This window comes from Sesamum indicum, linkage group LG11 (genome assembly GCF_026168435.1).
Source record: "Sesamum indicum cultivar Baizhima isolate 11 linkage group LG11, ASM2616843v1, whole genome shotgun sequence".
Lineage (NCBI taxonomy): Eukaryota > Viridiplantae > Streptophyta > Magnoliopsida > Lamiales > Pedaliaceae > Sesamum > Sesamum indicum.
This window is the reverse complement of record NC_142667.1, coordinates 13,753,876-13,776,290: the sequence shown is the minus strand read 5'-3', so window position 1 is coordinate 13,776,290 and position 22,415 is coordinate 13,753,876. Positions and strand designations below refer to the sequence as shown.

Genomic DNA, 22,415 nt, shown 5'->3' with positions numbered 1-22,415 from the left:
AGAGTGAGTCGAATACACATTGCCATGTGACTTGGATTGATGTATTTCAATTACAAATTTATTCATATATTTTTAAATTCAATCTTTTAATTTTGATTTGAAATTATATTTTGCTTAAATATCAATGGAATTCAAATTTTTTCGATATAAAATAACTTGAAATTCATTATTGTAATTCTTCTTTCAATTTTAAATTCATCAATTTAAATATAATATAATACTGAATTGAATAAACACTGCATATATTTCTCTCAGATACTTTAATTTAATAAAAATAGAATTTTTCGTTCTTAAACATACATATCAAACCCCTCAAAACTTACAGATCAGATTTGAAACCGTACGTCGCTCCAAATGATTACAATGAATGATCGTATCGAAATGTACTATAAAACTTGATTAGGGAGCAAAAGTAAGCATTCGTCCCTTAGTACATGAAGAAGCCTCATTTCTCTCTGAGTTTTTTGGTTACGGCAAAAATTGCGCCAACCACTGCTACAACCATTCCTGAAACGATAATCGCAGTTTTAAAACTCTGCAGGGCATCCGTCTTTTCATCTTCTTTCTTTTCTGCTTCATCTCTCTCCTGCAGCAGCAGACAACACATGTAGTAGTAGCATTAGGTGCATGCCAAGTTCAAACACGAGCATCGGCCCGACAATCATGTTTTACATTACAAGTTCATCGACGGACATGTATATGATATGTAATGGTGTGATGTGATTTCTCGACGGGTTTACCTTGATTCCCTTTGATGTTGCGACGTTAGAAGAGACGGGATCGACCTGGAAATTCTTGTCGAAGCCTGGATTCAACTCCTTTTCTACATCAGCAGCTGGAAAACCTGCCATGTTTTATGTTTTCTTGTTCACCAGACAGTGTTTTGGATCAGTGCTAGTTTTTGTTTCCAGGTGTTTTTGTATCAGTTTTGAATGTGTAATGGATGAACAAACACATGTCAGTAAATCCCACAAGTGCTTCCACGAATGAGGATCTCAACTACTTTTCATTCTTTGCTCTTCAACTTCCCTGGAAAATAGCTACTCTGACTATGTACATCAACAGATGCCTTCTTGCCTAATTTAAGCTGCCCAAACATATGATAGTTTCCTGCCATCCATATCTATTTGCTTAATTAAACTCCTTTTATAAACAGAGGATTTGAGTTCCAACCCCACGTATCTAACGTGGTGTTAGTGGATTTATACAATAGTTTGTAATTTATTATTTGGGTTAAGATAAAAAAATGTGAAATTATATATATAAAGTCAAAAGGTTGTAATTGTAATAAAATATTGCTCTCAAATTACAGACATTAGGTAGAAAGTGGCCATGAATGAATGAAAATAGTCCCATAGGATAAGGGGTTCAACACTTCTCGTCATTTGTTTACTGATTTTTAAAATGATCCGAAAATTAAAAAAATTCAGCAGATTTAGTTCTATGCTTTAAGAGTTTTTTAAAATAGTCCCAAAATTAGAAAAAATCAACACATTTAATCCTATAGATCCCGTAAAATAGAGACTAAATGTGTCAAAATTTCTCAATTTTGGAACCATTTTAAAAATCTCATAAAGTAGAGAACTAAAAATGTCGCAAGTTTTCCCAATTTTTGAGATCAGTTTGAAAATTCTGTAAAATAGAGAAACTAAAAATGTTGAACCCCTATCCTATGGACAAGTGTAATTTTGCTGAAAAAAACTATCATCTTCTGGTGTATTTTTTACTTCCTACATAATATCATTATTGCGTCTATTTTCTGGAATTGTTTTGTTCAAATACTTTATCTAGTGTTTCAAGAAAAATATGGAACAATGGTGTTTTACTCATCACATATATAGAAAGTAAAAAACAAATACAAAATAATAACCATATTTTCTATTCATAATCGACTACCTTTTGTACAAAGTATATAATATGAAAATAATATTTTATTACAATTACACTATTTTGACTTTATATATATATATTGCATTAACCACTTACAAATATAAAAATTTTACACTAGAATATTAAATAAAGGTTAAAATAGAAAATTTATATATTCTTTTTTTCTTGATATTAGCATATACCATCATCCAATTCCTAATGAAAGGGGGTTGGTAACGTGTAATCGAGTTTGGAGGAATTATAGCTATAATATTAAAAGTGTTTTTTTTTTCCCAAGGAAAAGTAGTCTAACTATAATTTAACCCTTTATTATTCTTATTGTTTGATTTGTTATGAAATTATTGCACTATTTAATATAGTTGAATATCTTAATGCATAGTACAATATAATTGATCGTTTCAGTTAGGGTTAAATACATATTGCATCCCTAAAGTATATTACCATCATCGATTACCCCCTTAAATTAAATAAACCTTCATTTACCCCCTGTTTTTGGATAATCATTTAAATCAAATAAAAATAGATAAAAATACTCTTGACTATTAATAATATGATATATTCACATTAAGCTCTCTATTGTTAAATATATGAATCAATCTAAAAAGTTTATTCAACTATAATGTTTAGAAATTAGTTAAGTATAAAATATTTATTTCAAATTTGACGAGAGTGATATACTTTAAGGGTGTAAAATTTATGTAACCCTTTCTATTAATATATATATATATATATAATATATATAGCATTATAGCTAAAAAGTTTCAATTTTTCTTTTTTTTTTTAAAAGAAAAGACTGTTTAAACTTTCAGTTGTATTCACAGTATCAGTCCGGTCTGAGACATAGCGCCCCAAATCCATGTCAGTATTAGTGATGAGTTAATACTCGAAACATTTACACATCTGTGAAGGCTATAAAAATGGTCACTCCTCCTATTCTCTGTTGACTCCATGACCAGGCAGAACTTGCCATTATGTATCAAGACAACGGGACTTCTGCAGAGAAACAAAGCCGCCGCCGCCATTGCTTGCGGCGGCAAATGGAATACACAACTGAGAAATCTCTCAAAACAAGGCCAATACAAGCAAGCCCTGATTCTCTACCGCCAAATGCTGCGTTCTGGCGCCACCCAGAACGCCTTCACCTTCCCCTTCATTCTCAAGTCCTCAGCCGCCTTATCCATGCCTCTTCCCGGAGTGCAGCTCCACTGCCACGTGATCAAGTCCGGTTGCCACTCTGAACCCTTCGTTCAAACGGCCTTAATTTCGATGTACTGTAGGTTTTCTTTACTTGAGAAGGCGTATAATGTGTTCGATGAAATTCCTGACTCGGCTAGACTGACGGTTTGCTACAATGCTTTGATATCTGGTTTTGTCCAGAAGAATAGATTGTCAAATGGGTTGGTTTTGTTTAGTGAAATGAGGGGTAAAGGTGTATCGCTTAATGAGGTTACAATTTTGGGACTGGCTCCAGGATGCACGGATCCGATGCAGTTGTACCTGGGGATGTCGTTGCATTGCTTGACTTGGAAATATGGTTTAAGCACTATTTTGGCTGTTGCGAATTGCTTTTTGTCAATGTATGTGCATTGTGGGTCGATTGAGTCGGCAAGGAAGTTGTTTGATGAGATACCTAAAAAGAGCTTGATCACTTGGAATGCAATGATATCCGGGTACTCCCAGAATGGACTTGGTAAAGAGGTTTTGGATCTTTACCAGGAGATGCAATCCTTGGGTGTGTGCCCTGATGAGGTGACATTTGTTGGTGTCTTATCATCTTGTGCTAACCTTGGCGCACAAAGAATTGGTCGTGAGGTAGAAGAGAAGATAGATTGTTTAGGAATTGGATTTAATCCCTTTTTAAAGAATTCATTAATTAGCATGTATGCTAGGTGCGGTAACCTGATGAGGGCCCGGGCTATTTTTGATGCTATGCCCGAGAAGAATTTGGTGTCATGGACAGCAATCTTAGGTGGCTATGGAATGCATGGACATGGAGAGGTTGCTGTGGAGCTCTTTGATCAGATGATTGGGGCAGGTATTCAGCCAGATAAAGCGGTTTTTGTTTGCGTTCTGACTGCATGTAGTCATGCTGGGCTTACCGAGAAGGGGTTGGAATATTTTCACTCAATGCAGAGGAAATATAACTTGAATCCTGGTTCAGAACACTACTCTTGTGTCGTAGATCTTTTAGGGCGGGCAGGTCGATTGGACGAAGCTCACAACCTCATTGAAGCAATGCCTATTGAGCCCGATGGCCCTGTATGGGGGGCCCTTTTGGGTGCTTGCAAGATCCATAAGAATGTGGATCTTGCGGAGTTAGCTTTTGATAAGGTTGTTGAGCTTGAACCCGCAAATATAGGTTATTACGTGCTATTATCAAATATTTACACTGAAGCAGGCAATGCTGAAGGTGTGTTGAGAATTCGGGTGATGATGCGAGAACGAGGACTGAAAAAGGATCCAGGTTATAGCTATGTTGAATGGAAAGGGAGGATCCATCTCTTTATGGCTGGGGATAGAAGTCATCCTCAGGCAAAAGCGATATATGCAATGTTGGAGAAGTTGCAAGGCTTAGCGAAAAAATGTGATGAAAAAGAGAATGACAAACAGGGAAGGGATCAAATTACCAGTAACACAGCTGTGCACAGTGAAAGACTGGCAATTGCGTTTGCACTCCTAAATTCGACCCCAAAAACAGAAGTTCTTGTTTTTAAAAACTTGAGGATATGTGGAGATTGTCACTTTTTTGTAAAATCAGTGAGCAAATTTATAAAATGTCAATTTGTAGTTAGAGATGCCACCCGTTTTCACCATTTCAGTGGTGGGTCTTGTTCTTGTAATGACTACTGGTGAAACCTTTGACTCAGGTAAATATTATTATTTTCCAAATATTCAGAGTAATGACTACCCTTGCTTGTGAATATATATCTCACTCCGTCCAAACAAGTTACCTGGTGTTTGTGGAATAATTTTTTTATGCGGGTATATATATATATATATATATATATATATTTATCATAAACACATTTTATTACTATAAAAAAAACATATTAAGTCAACTGTAATCATTATATTATATTTCATAGTTCATACCTTTTACACATTACATCAATCATTATTATTATATGTTTATCTCACGTCAAATCACATACTAAAAAAAACATCTCATTCCATCTCATTTTTTCTTGTTGAAATGAGATGGGATGAAAACAAAAGCATTAACAGCTAAGCATTTTGGCTTGAGTTGGATTTTATCTGAAACGAGGAAAATTTGACAATTGGGCATCAAGGTTACCAGATTTATTTTACTGAAAAGGGCATATAGGATCAGTTCTGCAAACCTATTATGAATAGGCCAAACAACTGCCAAAAAGTATAAATTACTTTGGCGAAGAGTTGAGGTTCAGTATGACCAACGATATTCTAAATCTGAATCCGAAACCAAAGAAAAAGTGAAAGCTCTCAGATTTTATGGAACTTCTCACAGTCGCATCTTTCTACACACTATTAACTGAACTCATCAGGCGCACAAGATATACAGTTTTGAGTCTAAAACACAACTTAATGTGAACTGCACTAAGGAACTGGACAAAGTGAGCATGGACGCACCATTCCGAGGTCCTCTGGAGTAATCAAAAAATGCATTTGGTAAATGGTATCTCAGGTGGAAACTGTATTCTCCTGCACTTGAAGCTGGGATACAACTGATACTTTCGCAAGTCCAGACTCATTACAAACCACATATTGTTTTAACTGCATCTGTTCCAGAGACGCATTCATCCTCTAAAAACGGAATTGTCTTCCACACCGTCAACTTTACAGGGACATTTCTGTCACCTACAAAAAAGATAATTGCATCAAACGCCAGCCTTTCTACTTTCTAAAATCATATCAAGAAGTCGTACCTTCAGAGGCACCATGCTTCTCTGTGCAAATTGCAGCATAATGTGAATTAGCCAACTCTAAGAGCAAAAACTGCCAATTGCTTGTAAGGACAGTGGGGTTGTCAAAAGAATCGACAACTATTTCAGATGCCTGAGAGCAGTATTGACATATCATAACACAAAATAATGAATTCTAAACAATTCAATAAGGCCCAGGTAGGGGAGAAAAGCATGTCACTTGCAACTTTTAGAAACAATAAACAAAATGTATAGAGTAAAACAGAGGTCAAAAGCAGATTATTTTCTACCATACGAGGAGAATTGTACTTACAAGAAAAAGACATTTTGCACACAGAAGTAGAATTCAGGACATAACACCACATTGGTAACACATAACTATAATGTGATTTCTTCAGAAATTGTTGCCATCTTCCTTTCATATTTCTTTTACATGAACTTTTCGGCACAGATCAAAATTACAGAAAACCTTCTCTGTTCAAAATCCAGTAAGAAATCGCCTGAGGTACCTTGAGACTTGAACCTTCCAATTTATTGAAGCCTTCTTCTGGAACGCTCTTAGAGCGAATGGTAAATGTTTTGAAAGGTGCACCAGAAAACCCCTTTCCTAATGCTTTGACATATGCCTCCTGAAAATTATAACTTTTAGTGGAAAACCTTAATGTAAAGAAGGGTCTTTTACGTAGCTCCTTCAAGATGGATTTTTTCATGAATTCGGCCATTTATATACGTCCAAAATTTAAGAAAAAAGGAAGCTCAAATAATTTAATTGATGAGTAAAGACCTTGAGTGTCCATAATTTGATAAACTCCATTCGCTGAACTTGTGGGTCAGAAATGGCAGCTAAGAATTGAACTTCATGTTCAGAGAAATAACGTCGAGCAAAAGATAAGACATTGTGTTTAATACTCCGATGCTTTTCTTCCACATCAATACCGATCTACACTTGAAATGAAACAACACATGCGTCTCAGTTGATTAAATAGCAGCAGGTTAGGGAAAAGAATGATCCTTTAAGCAAGTGACCACCACTGTTGTAAAATCACAACAAAAAGAACAATAACTAACTTGAGAATTGACGGTCACTCCACAGGCTACCAAAGAAGAAGTGTGTGAGATGTTGAAATGCAGTGAAGGCGGATGCCAATCATCACTATATTGCCATTCCACCTGCCAACAGCCCAAATGTCAAATGGAAAGGTTCGCGACGTTGATACTGGAAAACCAAGGCCACCAAAGGTAATACAGAGTAAATCAAACTTGACCTCAGGCTTCCCGTGTATGTTTTTCCGGAACTTCAATGATCTGGGTGTAATTTCTGAGTTTATCTGATCTACCAAAACCAATATGGTCATGAGTGCCAAATTTCAAATATTCATATCATTTCACCACAAAATTGTATTTTTCAACTACTGCAAAATATTTCAAATATCAGCACGTGCTGCATAGAAACCCATTTATTACATTCAGCTCCTTCCTCTCTTAACCTCTCCGATCACTCAGAATTTATTGTTTCAAGTAGTGCATCGAGGTAGCAATAAACTTATTTGCATGAATCAGGATTTAAACTCTATGGTCGAGGAACACACACACAGTCACACTCTGAAAACTAAACATAAAGATAATAGTTTCAGTTCCATCACATACTCACATATATTCACAAAAAAAAAAAAAAAAGTAAAAAGCGCTTCAACAACCAAAAACACATCCACAATTACTCAAGAAAGAATTATGACATACATCTGGCAATCGTAGTGCGAACCAAGGCGCGTGCTAGCAAAGCACTCTTCCTCAGCTCCTCTCCCCCCATTTGCAACACGTTCTTCCTCTCACATGGCGACAGAATATCCAAATATTCCTTTAACAAAGATTCACTCTTCACTTCACTGGGTTTCATATACCATAGATGAGTCTCCCTAAAAGAAAACCAAAAAACAAATAAAAAATAAGAAAATGCCAAGTGCTTACAATCAATGCAAACATAGGAAAGAATTCACAGGCAAAAAAGAAGAGGATTTACATTGGAGCAGGGAGTTGAACTGGGATTAAAGAAGGTGAAGAATGGAAGAATGCTCTCTGAAAGCAATGCAACTTCATTCTTGAAACCCTATGCGCATTTGAAGAAAGGGGAAAAGGGCTGCATATAACTCAACAAGGAAAAGGCAGAATTGCAGAGATCAAAGAACTTTAGTGAAGGTGTTCGAGATTAGGGGACGAAGCGGATAGAGCGTCGGTCTCGCTCGACGTTTTGGCATCCGACAATTGGCGGCGGGGGAATCAATGAACGACGAGCAGAGGTTTGAGAAAGAAAAAATTTCTGAGTAAACGCTTTCAGCCTCTGTACTTCGTTTTGTTCATTGACGTTTTTTAATATTCCGTTCATTACATACAAATTACGGGTAAAATTCATTTTAGTCCCTGACTTTTAATTTAAATTTTAAAATAGTCCCTATCTTTTTACCCCATTTCAAATTAGTCCCTTCAATAATTTTTTACATATTTTTATTTGTTATTTACTTTTTATTTATGATTACAATTTGGTCCTTCTATTTTAAACTTAAAAAAATATAATCATTTTAATTGAAATACTTTATTGTTGGGTAATTATTCGAATTATAACTTTATTAATGATATATTAATATAATTATTTTGAATTTAATGAATTTATTGAATTTTTAAAATTAAAAAATATTTGAACAAATAAATTGGACAAAAAAGTTTGAATAAAATAGAGCAAAAGTATTTAAACAAAAACTTTTAAAATTAGAACACAAATAAAAGAATAAATATGTCAACTAAAATATTGAAAAATGGGGTATATAAAACCCCTATTTATTCGGGCGATCTTTTATTTTGAAGATCATCATTTTTTTTTCTTCAATTTTTTTTCCATTATTTTTAAATTATTTATTTAATTTTAATTTTTCTTTCTTCTCAGCTTTTATTTGTCTTTTTCTTCTTTAACACAAATTTTAATTATTTTATTTTTAAATTAACGTATATATTTTTAAAATGATTAATTCCTAAAATTTAAAGTTAAATGTGCACGAACAACCGAATAACTGTCCAATGATAAATTCTTTTAATTAAAACAATTATTATTTTCTAAGTTAATGTATGAAGGACCAAATTGCAATAAAAAGTGGAAAGTGAAGTACTACAATGACTTTTTGTAAAAAAAAAGAAAAATTTTATAGGGATAATATGGGAAAATTATTTATTGGAGGGACTAATTTGAAATGATTTAAAAAGACATGAATTATTTTAAAATTGAAATCAAATATCGGGGACTAATAATGCTTATTGGTTGCTGACTTCTTGTAATGATTTCTCATGAGACATTAGCAATTCTCCTGTAATGTAAGGTGTCAATATAATTTAACCTATGGCATGTATTTGTAAAATTTGGTCCCTAATAAAAAATGTTCTTGTAATTATAATTATAATATCAAAAAGTGTTTTGCAATTTTGTAAAGAATAGGGGTATTTGTGTTATTACATTTAATTTCAGGGGACGTGAAGATAATTTAGCTTTAATTTTAATTTATTGAACTTAATCCACACTAAAATTCATTATAAAATAATACTCCTCATTCAGACTTCCAATTAATAAGTTCAACAAAAATGAAATTAAATTACATTCACAGTCCAAAGTATTCCAAAGCTACTACAGATTCTTTACACAGAGATCAGATGTTCATTACCATGACAGGTAAAGGATACACAGAATCTGCCAGTGCAAGCTACAGAAGGGGTCTAAGCATGAGACTGACAAACTTGTAATAACTCCAAATCCAAGAATTCAATATAATATATAGTTGAATGAAACACAGACCCAAATGAAAATTAGAATGCAAATGATGGTTTCTGTTAGCTGGAAATAAGAACGATACTCGCCGCTCGTCCAGCAAAGCTTATGGTTTCATGACCTTCACCTCCAGGCCTCCGCTCGTTCTGTATGTGAATTTACACGGCTAATAATGCTTATTTCCTTGTTCTTTTCTGCGGTCTCATTTGCATGAACGACTGCTCGAGGGGTATGCCTTTTTGATCCTTTCTTGACACTATTTGAGTTGCTTGGCTGGCCGGATTTCGTCCTCCGGATTCTTGATTGAGTTCTCCCACTGCCCATGGAAGTGTTCCCGCCCTCAAGTCCATCCTTTGTTGTCCCACGACAATTTGGAATATCAACAGAGCCATTATCAGCCGCGTGTTCCTTTGCATCAGGTAAGATATTCTCGGTGGAACTTAGAAAGTCATGAGTTTTGTTGTCAGTTTTAGGCTCAGCCTGAGAAGAACTATAGTTAATACTGTCATTTGGCTTTGGTTCTTTCACTATTTTGACTTGTTCATCCTCACTTACGTCATCGGCCTCAAGATTTAACGATCTCACTAGACTGTGATGCCCATCTTCATTGGAAGGCTCTAACTGCAACAGCGGACCAGCTTCAAATGCAGAATCCTCTCTTTCTCTCAAGGTTTTGACAATCAAAGTCTTGAGAAAATTCATTACTTGGACGGCATACATCAATGCGGTCAGAGGATCCGACATCTGCCGCAAGCCAAATTATCAGTACTTGAACCAAAACCAAAAGCACAGGAAAAGGCCCAGCACTTGTTACTTTCAAGTAATTATGGATTCTATGGTTAAGAAATTCCGGTATTTCTGCTCACCTGAGTCATATTTGGAGCAAAGACCATGGCAACATTACGTGCGTTCATCTTGTTCAGATGCTCGAACTGGGCAACATCAGCCATAAGATTAATTGCCCAATCTAGCAGTGCTGCTTCTGTTGGTGGAAGGAGCCTCACAAGCTGAGTGCACTCATCTTCTGATTGCGCCTGCATCACCTGATCTGGTGACAGAGAATCCAATACCCCTCTCGGTAGTTCTCTAAACCAGGCCTATGAAGAACCAATATGTAGAATTATGTACTAAGTAGGAGGATTAAGCTAGCATTCTTTTTTCATACAACTAAAAAAGAACTAGTGAGTTGGAATGAAATGGTTTGTATGCCTCGATGCAAATATTGAAAATTTTCACATTTTCACCCGTAGTGATGATATTTTTTGAAGTATGATAAGGTGGAAAAGTACCTTAATTAGACCAGCTAAACAATGAACATCGATGTTATCTGGAATCAGTCCATTATTTAGTTGTTCCCTGACATACTCTTCCTGCCCATTCTCTGGATTGATTCTGAAGATTCCTTCTGACTGCAGATGGGAGGAAGGAAAGTTGATTCACTTATTAATTTAAACAGTATAATATGTCATCAAATATTTTCTGTACATCGCGTTACCTGCAGGCCTCCTTGTGAGTACAAGCGTCTTTGCATCATAAGCAGTATAGTAGGCACGCAATTACCTCTGGAGTCAAAAGAAAGCTGCATGGACTCTGTCGAGACTCCAAATACTCTCGTACTATGCAAAAGGAGAAAATATTGAAGTCAATACATTGTGGATCAACTTAGAAGTAACGGCAAGAATTTGCTGGCTATGAATTTTCCAACTGTAAGACCATAAACTTGAAATTTACAACCAGGTTATTTGGGCTGCAAAGGTGCTAAAGGATAAGAATTAGCATGGAAAGCACATTTTAACGGTATCTGTTCCAGCACAGCATTAAATATGGACCTCTATCAAAGCATAAAATATGTGATGATCTTCTCAAGACATGAAAGTCAAAGCTTAAGTAATGACAATCTTCTTAAACTAGTTGACGGTTTTGTGATAGAACAGGATGTGAAATGAGTCTGGATCTTCTGTTGGATTTTTATGTTACAATTTGTATTTCACTTCAATAAGGAAAGCCAAGCGAATGTGATTGGAGATTCATGGACATGTGATGCCGAAAAAAATGAATCGAATGTATAACTTTATATCGACTTTCAAGTAAATCATCTTTTCATTTTCAGTATTGACTCTTCTTAAATACAAATCATCGTGGAAGTTTTTCTTCTTTTCTTTTTTATTTATCATTGATTATACTGCACAAAAATAGAATCACAAAAGTTTGTTGGCGGACATGAGGTGCCACCGTAGTTTCTCATGAAACATAACAAATTTGAGAAACGCTCCAGTTTCCTTACATTATAGGCAAGTTATTTGCTTCTTCACTTTACTCATCTCTGATGGTTCTAAAACATAAAATTTACAAAAAAAAAAAAAAATTCTGCTTGTTCCGATTGAAATGGATAAGTGACATTAATGATATTATCAAGCAAGATTACAGCATCCTTCACCAAATTGCAGGAATAACAACTTTAATATAGATCAAATATTTCTATAAAGTTCTATATTACCTTTACTTTGCACATAACCACACGTTTGAACTTTGAAGATACTCCCTTAAGAATTAAGTATGACATGGTTTGGAACTTCCTCCAAAGAAAGTAAAGCGTCTAAACGCTTCTATACTTACAAATTCTCAAAATCACCAAATATAGCATGCTCCATATAGAAGACAAAAGAAAGCAAAAGCACTTATCATTACACTGTGATGCAGCAGATATGGCTATTTCCCAGTAATAGACTTGCCAAAACTTTACCAAAAAAAGAAACTTATTAGGACCCAAAATTTCCGCCAATCTATCACAAAAACTGAACTCCAGTATAAGTTTCAAGAAAGAAAACACTGAGAAAGAATGACAGACAAAAGATGCAAAAGGTTCTGGGGGTGGAGAAAACTGACCTGGCACTAGGAGGCCTCCTGGGAACTTCAGGTTCAAACTCAACAGGGAGTCCAAGAAACCCATTAAACCTATCAAAAGTGACATGAGCAACATGCCTTACATTCGTAGGCCACCCAATTTCCATCAGCTGCTCTTCAACCCCAACCCCACTTACACTTGTGCAACCCACCAAAGATTTCCTCAAGATGGCCACCAAAACTGCCAAAACAGACAGCTGATTCCCTTCCACCCCTTCTCTTATCTGCCCAGCACCGCAACTTCTCCTGCACAAATTAGCTGCAAGATTACTGGTAATAAGGGAGTCATGGTCGAGAAAAGTCTGTTGGGGCAGCCCATCATTGCTCGTGGGTGTTATACATGAAATGGAGCTTGATGGTGAAGACAGCTGAGGTGGGGAATGCAGAATGTCTGTCATTTCCTCCCACCTCCACCCCCTTTAAAATGAGAATGCGTGTTGTGTGTGTTTCAAGATTGGATTTTTATGGGGTGTTTGATATTGATATTGATATTGATTTGGAGGGAATGAATAGAATAGCAAGAGTTTGGTGGGTTTTCTTGATTTTAGCGTATTTTAGTTAATGATGGGGTTGGTGGTGGATTAATGCTGAGGAGAAGAAGAGAAGAACAAAATGGGAGGTTTGGGGATGAGATGAGATTGTTAGGGATTTTTGTTGAGTAGAGTTGGATTCAAGTAAAGGTTCTCCGGAAGGTGAGACTTATACATCATCATATTCATATTCATTCTTATACTTACAACCTTTTTCTTCCAACCCCCCATGCTCTCTCTGTACTTTGTTTGATACGACAACGTTTGTTTACTGTTTGCAAGCTGGGATTTTGTGCATGGTTTCACTCTATCCACAAACAGTACATCCCATGTACAACAAATTCACAATCCTGAGATGTGGCCAAAAATTATTTACAAGATTTTTTAGTCATCTTTCTTATTTGAGTTTATTTCTGAATTAATTTTCCTTTTCCAAATCAATTCACAATACGAACAAACATAGTTACACATACCTCTCCGTCTCTATCGAACGCTCAAATCAGCATACGAGAATTTGAGAGTAAACAATTATATAACAAACTCGAACATTCTATATACATATGTATATAGATATATATGGTTTCTAAATATGAGAATAATTGTACGGTTGTATTTATTATATCTTTTACATGCATCAACAAAAATCACATCTTTCAAACTAATTATCCAAATTAACTAATTCAATGTACCCCTCTCCTTATTTAACTTTTCTTACTCATGGGGCTCGTGGTGAAAAAAGGGAGTGAAAGGTGAGAGAGGAGCTTATTTATGGTACCTCTACTCCTACATATCTATTCATTTTATTGCAAGTCATAGCTTGGTGGCATTCTAGAGTCAGTTATTAATGTACGGCTATATGTATCTTAATAATCAATTAAGAATGTTTAGTATTAAGCTCTTCTTTTATTACACAACTACCTCCACCATATTGTAATAACTGCATTTTGATCTGGAAAGCTTTTGGACATATATTGTACGGCTGTCAATTTGGGAGAGGTAGAAACCAAGAAAACAACATCCATCCCAACTTCCATACCATACTCTAATGTTTAAACTTTAAAGTACTATTGCCAAATTGCAACTTTTCTTTTTTTTTTTTTTTGGAGAATGGTTGTCGATTTTAATTTATTAAGATGTTAATAGCTACATGAAAATTATTTACTACACTCACTCAAATAATAGTATGCTCGTTAAAGCTCAATTGCGACATCAATATAAAAATTTGATTAGAAAACTCAAATTTTATTTGGGATTTATACAAAAATATAATTTATTTGGATGATGTAATGACAAACATGATCAGATTAGGTGGCAATTAATTATAATGCATTGCCAATAAATGAACTGAAAATCCGTTCTGAGTACATTAAAGGTTATGTAGAGTTGGGTGTTTTTTTAACTTTATTTGTGGTGCACTCATTCCCAATTAAGACATTTATTTTGGGTGGATTGAATTGGGAGACACAAAGACGAAGAGACACAACACTCCCCACTTTACATAAATTTCCTTTACATGTCAATTGGAGCGTCTTCCGACCAAGATGAAATAGAATAATATATTGTTGAGGATTGAGGCCCAATTAATATTCCAATTTTGTTGATATTAAAAATAAAAAGGAGTTTTCTATATATATAAATTGAAAAGAAATGGAGAAAAAGGCGTGTTTATTTTGGCCTTTGCTCCAATTCCAATGGCGACGGATTCTGTTAAGGAGAGAGAGAGAGAAGCAAAAAGTGAAAAGTTGATTTGGGTCTGTGCTTGCGGTTTGCAAGGAACAAAAAAGGAGGAGCGGCTCCGTATTTGTAGTTTCTAAGCTTTGACCGAGTTTGACCCTTGTCAGTTGGAATTGGGTAATGTATCCACTTCCATTTCCACTCCAATTGTTTCAAATTTAAATACCACCTACGTAAACCCTTCCTGTGAGTTGTATAACCCTAACTATTTCAAATATTTTAACCCTAATTTTAATTATATTTCATTAAGTATCCACGGATTTCAAATTCTTTTGATACAAAATCAATTGAAATTGTTTATCCAAATCTTTCGTTAAAACCTAAGCTTAAATCCATCATCCCGTATGGGTATGGCATGGTCTTCTCATAAACTCTTCCCTCCTTTACTTTATCCTTTCCCCTTAATATCTTTAAGCAAGACCACAACCCAAAATATTAAACTTTTAACCAAAACTTCATTATAATTCTCCATTTCATCTCGAGTCTCACTTTTTTCTGTTATGACTTGCCACCATTTCATTGAAGAGGACGGAAATTAACAGCATAAACCTGGAGATGACAAGGAATACATAAATAGGAATTTCTCATCATATGGCAATGGCATACTGGTGTACAAACAGCAAGCAAATGTGCAATTATATAATACACCCTTTGTCCTGATTCCAATGGAAAAGATTTTTTCAGGACATTTTGGCAATAAGGGCCCCACAGCCTCCAAGTTACATTCCAAATCATACCGTTGGATACAATTGATCTAGCAAGCAACCTTATCATTTTCGAGACGTGCCAACAGAAATGAGTAGCATAATGTTGAAATTACTACAACTTCGGCATCCAAGATTGGACCCGTGCTTAAAAATGTACAACTATTGTGCTCTATTAACTGGCTCGAGGGCTTCAACTGTCACCACACTGTTTCCCCTAATGACCTGCAATAGAAGCAAGCGTAAACAGTTGCTGAGTTTGACAATCACATGCTGATGAAAATTGAAGTTCATGCAACAACAAGGAGCTGAATGAGACTCACCACCATGCCTATGTCAGTTTTCTCGTTTCCATTCACTTCAACAGTGTTGTCAACCACAAGGTTCATGAATTGATCAAAACCGCGAAGGGTTCCAACCACCATACGGTTGGCATTAAGCTTTACTGAAATACAGTATCACAAAATAAATATCAACAACCATAAGTGGAAAAAAATAAATGATAACCGAAACACAAAAATAGCACTCAACAGCATAACTCATGACACCGTACAATGAAATTTTTAGATAGCATTCAAGATCAATAAAAATGGTGTAATGTTCAAGATGCAAAAGTATTTTTGCTACAAACTGCATATTCTGACAATCAAAGCCTGTCATTCGTGGAGTTTTCTAAAGGAGCTGCATCCGTGGACTTGAAATGACATGGTAGTCCAAGATTGAAGAAAGAAAGAAAACTAGACACACATGTCCAACAATTTTGGCATGCCTATTAGACGTGTCAATACCCACAAAAAAAAATATTATGTGATACAAAAACATAACACGTTAAACTCTCATATATTTGATTATGGGGTTATACGTCGATACTTTTCTAGATTTAACCATATACCCAATGTATTGAGGACCTATTTGGCATACATCTATCTACATTGCAATTTTAACACTTCAAGATAGTATAGCAACAAGCTCTGATGCTAGCATTCAAAATGTAGGCTGCAGCTAAATAATACTCCAATAAAGTGACAGTGTCTGACTCTCACACCCCTAATTTATTAAAGAACTAATACCAATATTGTTTCTTAAAAATGAGCATGTCATTGAGCAAACTTATACCACAGAACTAAATCATAGAATGAAAACATAAAAACTATAGCTTTTGAACAAGAGCACCCAGAACCTCTAGACAAAAAATAAAATAACTAGAATTTTAACTACTTCCTATATATAACAGTTCGGTAGGAAAATACACATGAGAATGATTGTAGGCAAGTCTATCTGGCTTCGAAATGATTAGTAACAAACAATTTCACTTTTTATAAACAAAAAACAAAAATCAGTCAAAATCAGAAGTTTCAGTTTCTCTGTCACGCTCCCCTCCACAGTTCCTCCAAACTAAGCAAGTTGTAGAACCTTCATCAATCTAAAACATCGCACAAATCCATGTTTCAAATTGCTAACATAAAGTTTACATATAGGTTCTTGCAATATAGTATACTATCTGAAAATTAGGCACTTTTGAGCATTCATGTTCAAGGGTCCAAAACTATATTGTACAATCAACGGGAGCAAACAGCAAATAGAATTAAATGCCAATAGCACACACAATCAAATTCATCACCAAATATGAGCTATTTTTCAGTAAAAACTTATCATCAACTTTACCATATCACCAGCCATACCAAACTTCACCAAAATCCTAAATTGGTAAGCCATATTGTGCATTACATAAAAGCCACAAAATTGGAAATAAAACATTTCTAAATGGCAGCACCAGTAGCCCACACCAAAACATGATTTTCAAGAAAACAAACAAAAATGAAAACGGAGGACTCACTCTGTAGCTTCTTGTCCATGTACCTGCCATTAGATAACCAAAAAGTCAAAAAAAAAAAAATCAAAGCTTTTACTAAGCATAAATAAAATGCAAAAATAGGTAACGAACAAAATTCAACAATTAGCTGCAAAAGCTTACTTCTTGAGATCCGGAGGCTGTCCCGATCTGCTCATGGCGAAATCCTAGAGAGAGCGTGAAAAGCGATTTCTGGGTTTATCGCGCTTCAAAACCCTAGAATTAGAAATTGAAGGCAAAAGACGTGGAAAACTTTTGGGCTGAAATTTTTATATGAATGTTTTAGACCATAATGGGCTGGATCCCGCAATTCTATTTAATTACCTGTGGGCTGTTTTATTTGGCCCAATTAGGGAAACTAGAAAATTGGGCTTATCCCAAAAGATGGATTTGCCTATTATCCCATTAGTAATATATGAAATTTGTTTTCAAAGTCAAAATTTTCCACAAATGAGTATTTACAATAACTTACACTTTTATGGTAAAAATAAAATGGTAAAGAAAATTATAAGTGAAGCAATAGTTAAAATTTTGAATATTTAAAAACAAAAATGAAAAGTCTTGTAAAAAAAATAAAAGTGAAAAGTTAAAAAAATTTGAAGTTGGAATATTTGTAGGAAAAAAAAAATTATAATATTAATAATAAGCTACAGACATTGCTTGTAATTTTTTATTTAAATTCATCTAATTTAATAAAAGTATAAGTTATAAATAAAAATTGTTTTCCAATTTATTTTTAATAATAAATTCATAAACACTTATTTTAAGTGGCTGCAAACATTTTATTGATTTGTGTAAATAAGAATGCATATTATTGGTGGGATCATCTATAGGCTGCAAATCCAAACAGATTGAAATATATTAATTAACTAGGGAGTAGAAATTATATACCATGTCTATGTATCAATGAAAGTAACGTTATTGACATGTTGGTACTTATTTCACTTCATTTTTACACGCAACAGTGCAATTGACAATGATCAGAGTTGGTTTTTCAACTTATTCGAACCTATGACCTCTCAAGACAATAGCATTCTCTACTACGTGCAATAAAGAAGAAAGCGTCAAGCAAGCACATACACCTATAGAAACATACAACATACTTAAACTAATTAGTCATTGTCGTACGCGATCTCTGTGAGTATATAAAAAAGAACTATAGTGTGGGATGAAGAGAAAGAAGAAACTTGTAAAAATTGTGAGAAGAAATAAATGTGGAGTAAAGTAAGAGAGAAAAATAATTATAATTATGGGTTTATTGAAACTATAAAAGTTTGTGAGGGGAAAAAAAACATAAACCCTCCTCCGAGAAGGCACAATAATTTTGCTTCGTGCATGATCTATTCGTAATATATACATGATTGTTATTTAACATTCTCTTGTGGAAAAATAAAGTCCTACATCAAGGTAGGCACAAAAGGCACCCGATAAACCCTCCTCCACAGAGCCACCCTCATAAAAAGTCCTGCTCCATACTGGCACGAAGTAAACTCTCTTCTTATTTCCAGGCATGCGTAAGCTACTAATATTTTTTTACAGGAATTCAAAAAAAAAAAAACGAGAAAAGAAAAGTTCATTTTTCAGACCCCACCTTTGAAGACTTCTACTCTAATAAGTATTGAAATCTCCACTTATTAGAGTGGGGGGAGGCTATTGACGTACATAAAAAAAATAGATTGGCAAAAGAAGGGTTGAAGCATCCCCTTACTCAGATTATGATCAAAACCCGATAAATATTCGATCCAAAAGGTCCACACACTTGGCAGTCCACTCTCCCATGTGGCATCTCATCAACCTCGAGGTTAGTATCCATATTGGACCACATCAGCCCTAGGAAGACCCCCTTAACAACTAGGACAACCCAAAAGAAGGGATGCGCCTCCAAGACCTAGGACTCCCAAACTTAGAAGGACTCGCCGCAAAATATGAATCCTCACATGAAAGGAGTCCTCCCTTAAGCAAAGACGTGTTGTTGTGAGCTAATCAGTTAAAGATAAGATCGAATCTTGCCTTATCTCCACATATTTCGCCCCTTTTTTTTCCGAGAATAAAGGAGGTGTGCAGAATCCCAGCCTAGGGGGACGCCCTCTCTGTATATACAAGTGTAGTTCTCCAACAGGGGCATTTCAATCCCTCTACGAGGATACCCTCCAAAACCTGAAAAACCACTCTCTAGTCTTGCTTTAGAATTCGAATTGCACTTTTAGCGCAATTTCTCGCACGAAATTGTTTTACTCTATCACAATTTCTCATTACATTTTATTCCTTATGATTATTTTTCTCGTAAACCTGATACTAACTTGGATATCAGAGTGCTAATGCCTTTTTTGCAGATCCCCCTTTAGGATTTGTATTCATTTCGGCTAAATTTTCAGCATAGTTCATATCAATTAAACTCTTATAATTTTTGAACGCATCAATAATAATATAGATATCGGAATAAAAAGGCAAAAAATAATAAAAATAAATGTTATGAAAGACCATATACTAGAATATGACCATTTAAGTTTCTAATTATGTCGTCCCACCAAATCTTTTAAACTTTTTTTCCTCCTGTTAAGCAAAATTGATGTAAAGTTTACCCAACGAATTCTCAACGCTTACGCATGCATGCACAAGCATGCTTTTAGTTCTACTCATAGCCATCATTACTCAACTAACTAGTTGAATTTTGTGTTGTAAATTGTATTGCATTTTCAAGAATTCTACTTCATTTAACATACACATACTATGTAGACAAAATATTTTTTTAAATAGAATACATGATATTATTTTTATACACATAAAGTATATATATTGAACAAAATATAAGATACAATAAGATTCGGAATAAAAATCCAAGCCCTCTAATAAATTTTCGAAATATATAAAATACTGGAGTCTGATTTTATTTTGAAAATGAAATTTAATAATCCAGCCCGAGTCAACTGTTACAGATTTCTGACCCTATGTAGGTCATTTTCCTTGCTATTATTTCTTTATTTCTGATGATTTTTCATGCCAGTTGCAACTTGCAAATACTCTATGGGAGTAGAAGTAGCAAAAACAGTGTAAGTAGCCGACTTTGCTTACTCTTTTTTCGAGCAAAAATTTCATAGTACACTTCGCAGGTTTCTGCCCTCTTGCCTGAAAACTGAAGTGGTAGTTGACTAAATTTTATTCGCTCAAAAGAGGATAGGAGTAACAAGTATTGGAGTACTATTGGTCCTATAAATGCTTTCTATGCTCTTTCTTGATCTTTTGCTCTGATATTTAAATTTTATTGCACACATTAAATTTAGTCTGTTTTTGACCGAGTCGTTGGTTTCTTTTTTATGACAAAAACCTAGGTGAAGCTACACTATTCTTATGGTCATATTATGAATTTTCACCTGATTTCAATCATGAAAATTACTATATCTCAAAATTTTGAATTAAACAATAATCAAAATTTTGTTGAGGCACTAATCAAAATTAAATAAAAAGATAATTATATTTGCACCATTGGTTTATGGTCTGTTTATATAAACTACCTCACTCCTTCTTATATAATGATGGTAATGCTTTTGGAAGGTGCATGTATGATTTTCCAAAAATCAGGAGTATGATTTGTGTAAATGATGTTGATGTTTTCGTTGGGTGTATGTGAAATTATTTAAAAAATATGAATAGTTTATTAAACAAATCATAAATCAGGAAATGTAAATGTAATTAATCGTATAAAATTATTCTAATTTTACTGATCGAAAATATAATTTTTAGTTGAATTTATTACTAGCTTCGTTATCATAACAAGACAAAAAGATCCTAACAAAACCACAGGGTCAACTACAAACCCAAAGAGGATTTACTGTTCAAAGGCAAGAACTAAGGCCACCTTAATTAGTACATGCTACATTATCCAATCTGATCAGTTGATAAGTCAAATATTTCAATGCAGAAAAACCACTTGACAAGAACAAAACTCCCCACAATCATGCCTCTCTCCACTCCATTTTCTTGCTGTCCAAAAGGTCAAAAGACACGACCACCTTTGCAAACATTTCCCTCCCCACCACACTACATAAAACCAACCCCACCCCACAGTTTCCCTCCACAAACTGTTCCATTTCTTCTCCTCCAACCAAAAGAAGCTAAATTTCCTCAACATCCGTAACATGCTAGGAAAAAAACTAGGTCCCATGAAGAAACTAGCCAGGAAGGTTAAGTTCATGGGCGGTGCCACCGGTGGGCGGCCATGTTACAAGCCCATGTCCCGCGACAACGACGGCTGCTCCTCCCCCAAGACGCCTACCGGGACATTCCCTGTGTACGTGGGAGAGAAGCGGCAGAGATTTGTCGTCCCGATGAGCTACCTTTCTCACCCTTTGTTCAAGATTATGTTGGACAAGGCGTACGACGAGTTCGGGTTCGAGCAGAGGAATGGCCTGGCTGTGCCATGCAGCGTCCATGCGTTCTTGGAAGTGATTAGCGCGGTAGAATGCTGCAATGGGGGTTTTGATTTTGGGGACATGGTGGATGAGTTTCTTTAGCCAAGTGATTATGGGACGATTGTCGATCCATCATTGATCGTCTCTTAGAATTAACGTCTAGGACTTTGTGAATGTACATTAATTAGTTCTTCATGACAGAATGAAGTTTTGTAAGAGTTCCAGATCGTCATAAAACAGTAATTTCAGAAGAAAATACACAATTTTAGTGCATTAATTTTTGCAGAGTTGAGACTTGATGAAGATTAAAGAATAATGCCATACAGTATTATCAAATTCTGTAATTAATTACATCTCTTGGTGGTGAATATTGTTGCATGCCCGAGGCAACATGAAAATTTCTTATCCAAATTAAACCAAATCAATCACAGCAAGTATAATACATTTATTATTTGATTGATTACTTTTCTGAATTATATAAACTAATTAATCACACCACAGCTGTAATATATTTGTTGTATAGTTCAGAGAAAGTGACCAATCAAATAACAAGTATGATATATTTGTCTTATAAGTGATTTGATTCACCTAAACCTGATTTGAATAAAAAGTTTCGGTTAGTTCTAAAAATTTGAAGAAAAAAATAATAAAACATTTATAGAAAGAATAAGGGTATAATTAA

At 34.8% G+C, this 22,415-nt stretch overlaps 6 protein-coding genes across 7 annotated transcripts; 2 read left to right on the top strand and 4 right to left on the bottom strand.

The window, feature by feature from the left end:
• Nucleotides 1-292: 292 nt before the first annotated feature.
• LOC105174048 (uncharacterized) lies at nt 293-1,034 on the bottom strand. The gene is made up of 2 exons (XM_011096013.3): nt 741-1,034; nt 293-586 (listed from the first exon to the last, which is right to left on the bottom strand). The coding sequence occupies exons 1-2, from the start codon at nt 849-851 to the stop codon at nt 446-448; spliced, it is 252 nt and encodes an 83-aa protein (XP_011094315.1). The 5' UTR covers nt 852-1,034; the 3' UTR covers nt 293-445.
• Nucleotides 1,035-2,697: 1,663 nt separating this feature from the next.
• LOC105174047 (Pentatricopeptide repeat (PPR) superfamily protein) lies at nt 2,698-4,779 on the top strand. The gene has a single exon (XM_011096012.3). It carries the CDS (start codon nt 2,839-2,841, stop codon nt 4,741-4,743), a length of 1,905 nt encoding a protein of 634 aa, XP_011094314.1. The 5' UTR covers nt 2,698-2,838; the 3' UTR covers nt 4,744-4,779.
• Nucleotides 4,780-5,221: 442 nt separating this feature from the next.
• Nucleotides 5,222-8,152, bottom strand: LOC105174046 (4'-phosphopantetheinyl transferase superfamily). 2 transcript variants are annotated; one of them, XM_011096011.3, is made up of 8 exons: nt 7,813-8,152; nt 7,533-7,708; nt 7,058-7,125; nt 6,861-6,962; nt 6,577-6,732; nt 6,302-6,421; nt 5,796-5,925; nt 5,222-5,727 (listed from the first exon to the last, which is right to left on the bottom strand). In XM_011096011.3, exons 1-8 carry the CDS (start codon nt 7,887-7,889, stop codon nt 5,621-5,623), a joined length of 936 nt encoding a protein of 311 aa, XP_011094313.1. In that variant the 5' UTR covers nt 7,890-8,152; the 3' UTR covers nt 5,222-5,620. The 2 variants fall into 2 exon arrangements, 1 of the variants encoding a protein (XP_011094313.1); XR_002287991.2 differs by lacking the exon at nt 5,222-5,727 and having other exon boundaries at nt 5,794-5,925; nt 6,106-6,421.
• Nucleotides 8,153-9,365: 1,213 nt separating this feature from the next.
• On the bottom strand, nt 9,366-13,244 carry LOC105174045 (rho GTPase-activating protein 1). Its single transcript, XM_011096009.3, has 5 exons — nt 12,487-13,244; nt 11,096-11,216; nt 10,890-11,009; nt 10,467-10,697; nt 9,366-10,344 (listed from the first exon to the last, which is right to left on the bottom strand). The coding sequence occupies exons 1-5, from the start codon at nt 12,900-12,902 to the stop codon at nt 9,724-9,726; spliced, it is 1,509 nt and encodes a 502-aa protein (XP_011094311.1). The 5' UTR covers nt 12,903-13,244; the 3' UTR covers nt 9,366-9,723.
• A 2,090-nt stretch (nt 13,245-15,334) lies between these two features.
• LOC105174044 (putative small nuclear ribonucleoprotein G) lies at nt 15,335-17,587 on the bottom strand. The gene is made up of 4 exons (XM_011096008.3): nt 17,448-17,587; nt 17,310-17,332; nt 15,796-15,917; nt 15,335-15,697 (listed from the first exon to the last, which is right to left on the bottom strand). Exons 1-4 carry the CDS (start codon nt 17,480-17,482, stop codon nt 15,635-15,637), a joined length of 243 nt encoding a protein of 80 aa, XP_011094310.1. The 5' UTR covers nt 17,483-17,587; the 3' UTR covers nt 15,335-15,634.
• A 3,694-nt stretch (nt 17,588-21,281) lies between these two features.
• LOC105174043 (auxin-induced protein X15) lies at nt 21,282-22,006 on the top strand. Its single transcript, XM_011096007.3, has one exon. It carries the CDS (start codon nt 21,461-21,463, stop codon nt 21,833-21,835), a length of 375 nt encoding a protein of 124 aa, XP_011094309.3. The 5' UTR covers nt 21,282-21,460; the 3' UTR covers nt 21,836-22,006.
• The last annotated feature ends 409 nt before the right edge of the window (nt 22,007-22,415 follow it).

Bases quoted from the DNA above. Each gene is read 5' to 3' on its own strand.
- LOC105174048 (XM_011096013.3), bottom strand. From the start codon at position 851: ATGGCAGGTTTTCCAGCTGCTGATGTAGAAAAGGAGTTGAATCCAGGC. The intron at 587-740 runs GTAAACCCGTCG...CTGCTGCTGCAG, and splicing joins CAACATCAAAGGGAATCAAG to GAGAGAGATGAAGCAGAAAA.
- LOC105174047 (XM_011096012.3), top strand. From the start codon at position 2,839: ATGACCAGGCAGAACTTGCCATTATGTATCAAGACAACGGGACTTCTG.
- LOC105174046 (XM_011096011.3), bottom strand. From the start codon at position 7,889: ATGAAGTTGCATTGCTTTCAGAGAGCATTCTTCCATTCTTCACCTTCT. The intron at 7,709-7,812 runs GTAAATCCTCTT...GTTTTCTTTTAG, and splicing joins GTTCAACTCCCTGCTCCAAT to GGAGACTCATCTATGGTATA. The intron at 6,963-7,057 runs GTCAAGTTTGAT...GGCTGTTGGCAG, and splicing joins ACATACACGGGAAGCCTGAG to GTGGAATGGCAATATAGTGA.
- LOC105174045 (XM_011096009.3), bottom strand. From the start codon at position 12,902: ATGACAGACATTCTGCATTCCCCACCTCAGCTGTCTTCACCATCAAGC. The intron at 10,698-10,889 runs GTACTTTTCCAC...GGTTCTTCATAG, and splicing joins GTTTAGCTGGTCTAATTAAG to GCCTGGTTTAGAGAACTACC. The intron at 10,345-10,466 runs GTGAGCAGAAAT...GGCTTGCGGCAG, and splicing joins TTGCTCCAAATATGACTCAG to ATGTCGGATCCTCTGACCGC.
- LOC105174044 (XM_011096008.3), bottom strand. From the start codon at position 17,482: ATGAGCAGATCGGGACAGCCTCCGGATCTCAAGAA. The intron at 15,918-17,309 runs GTGAGTCCTCCG...ACTGTATTTCAG, and splicing joins CATGGACAAGAAGCTACAGA to TAAAGCTTAATGCCAACCGT. The intron at 15,698-15,795 runs GTGAGTCTCATT...CTTCTATTGCAG, and splicing joins AAACTGACATAGGCATGGTG to GTCATTAGGGGAAACAGTGT.
- LOC105174043 (XM_011096007.3), top strand. From the start codon at position 21,461: ATGCTAGGAAAAAAACTAGGTCCCATGAAGAAACTAGCCAGGAAGGTT.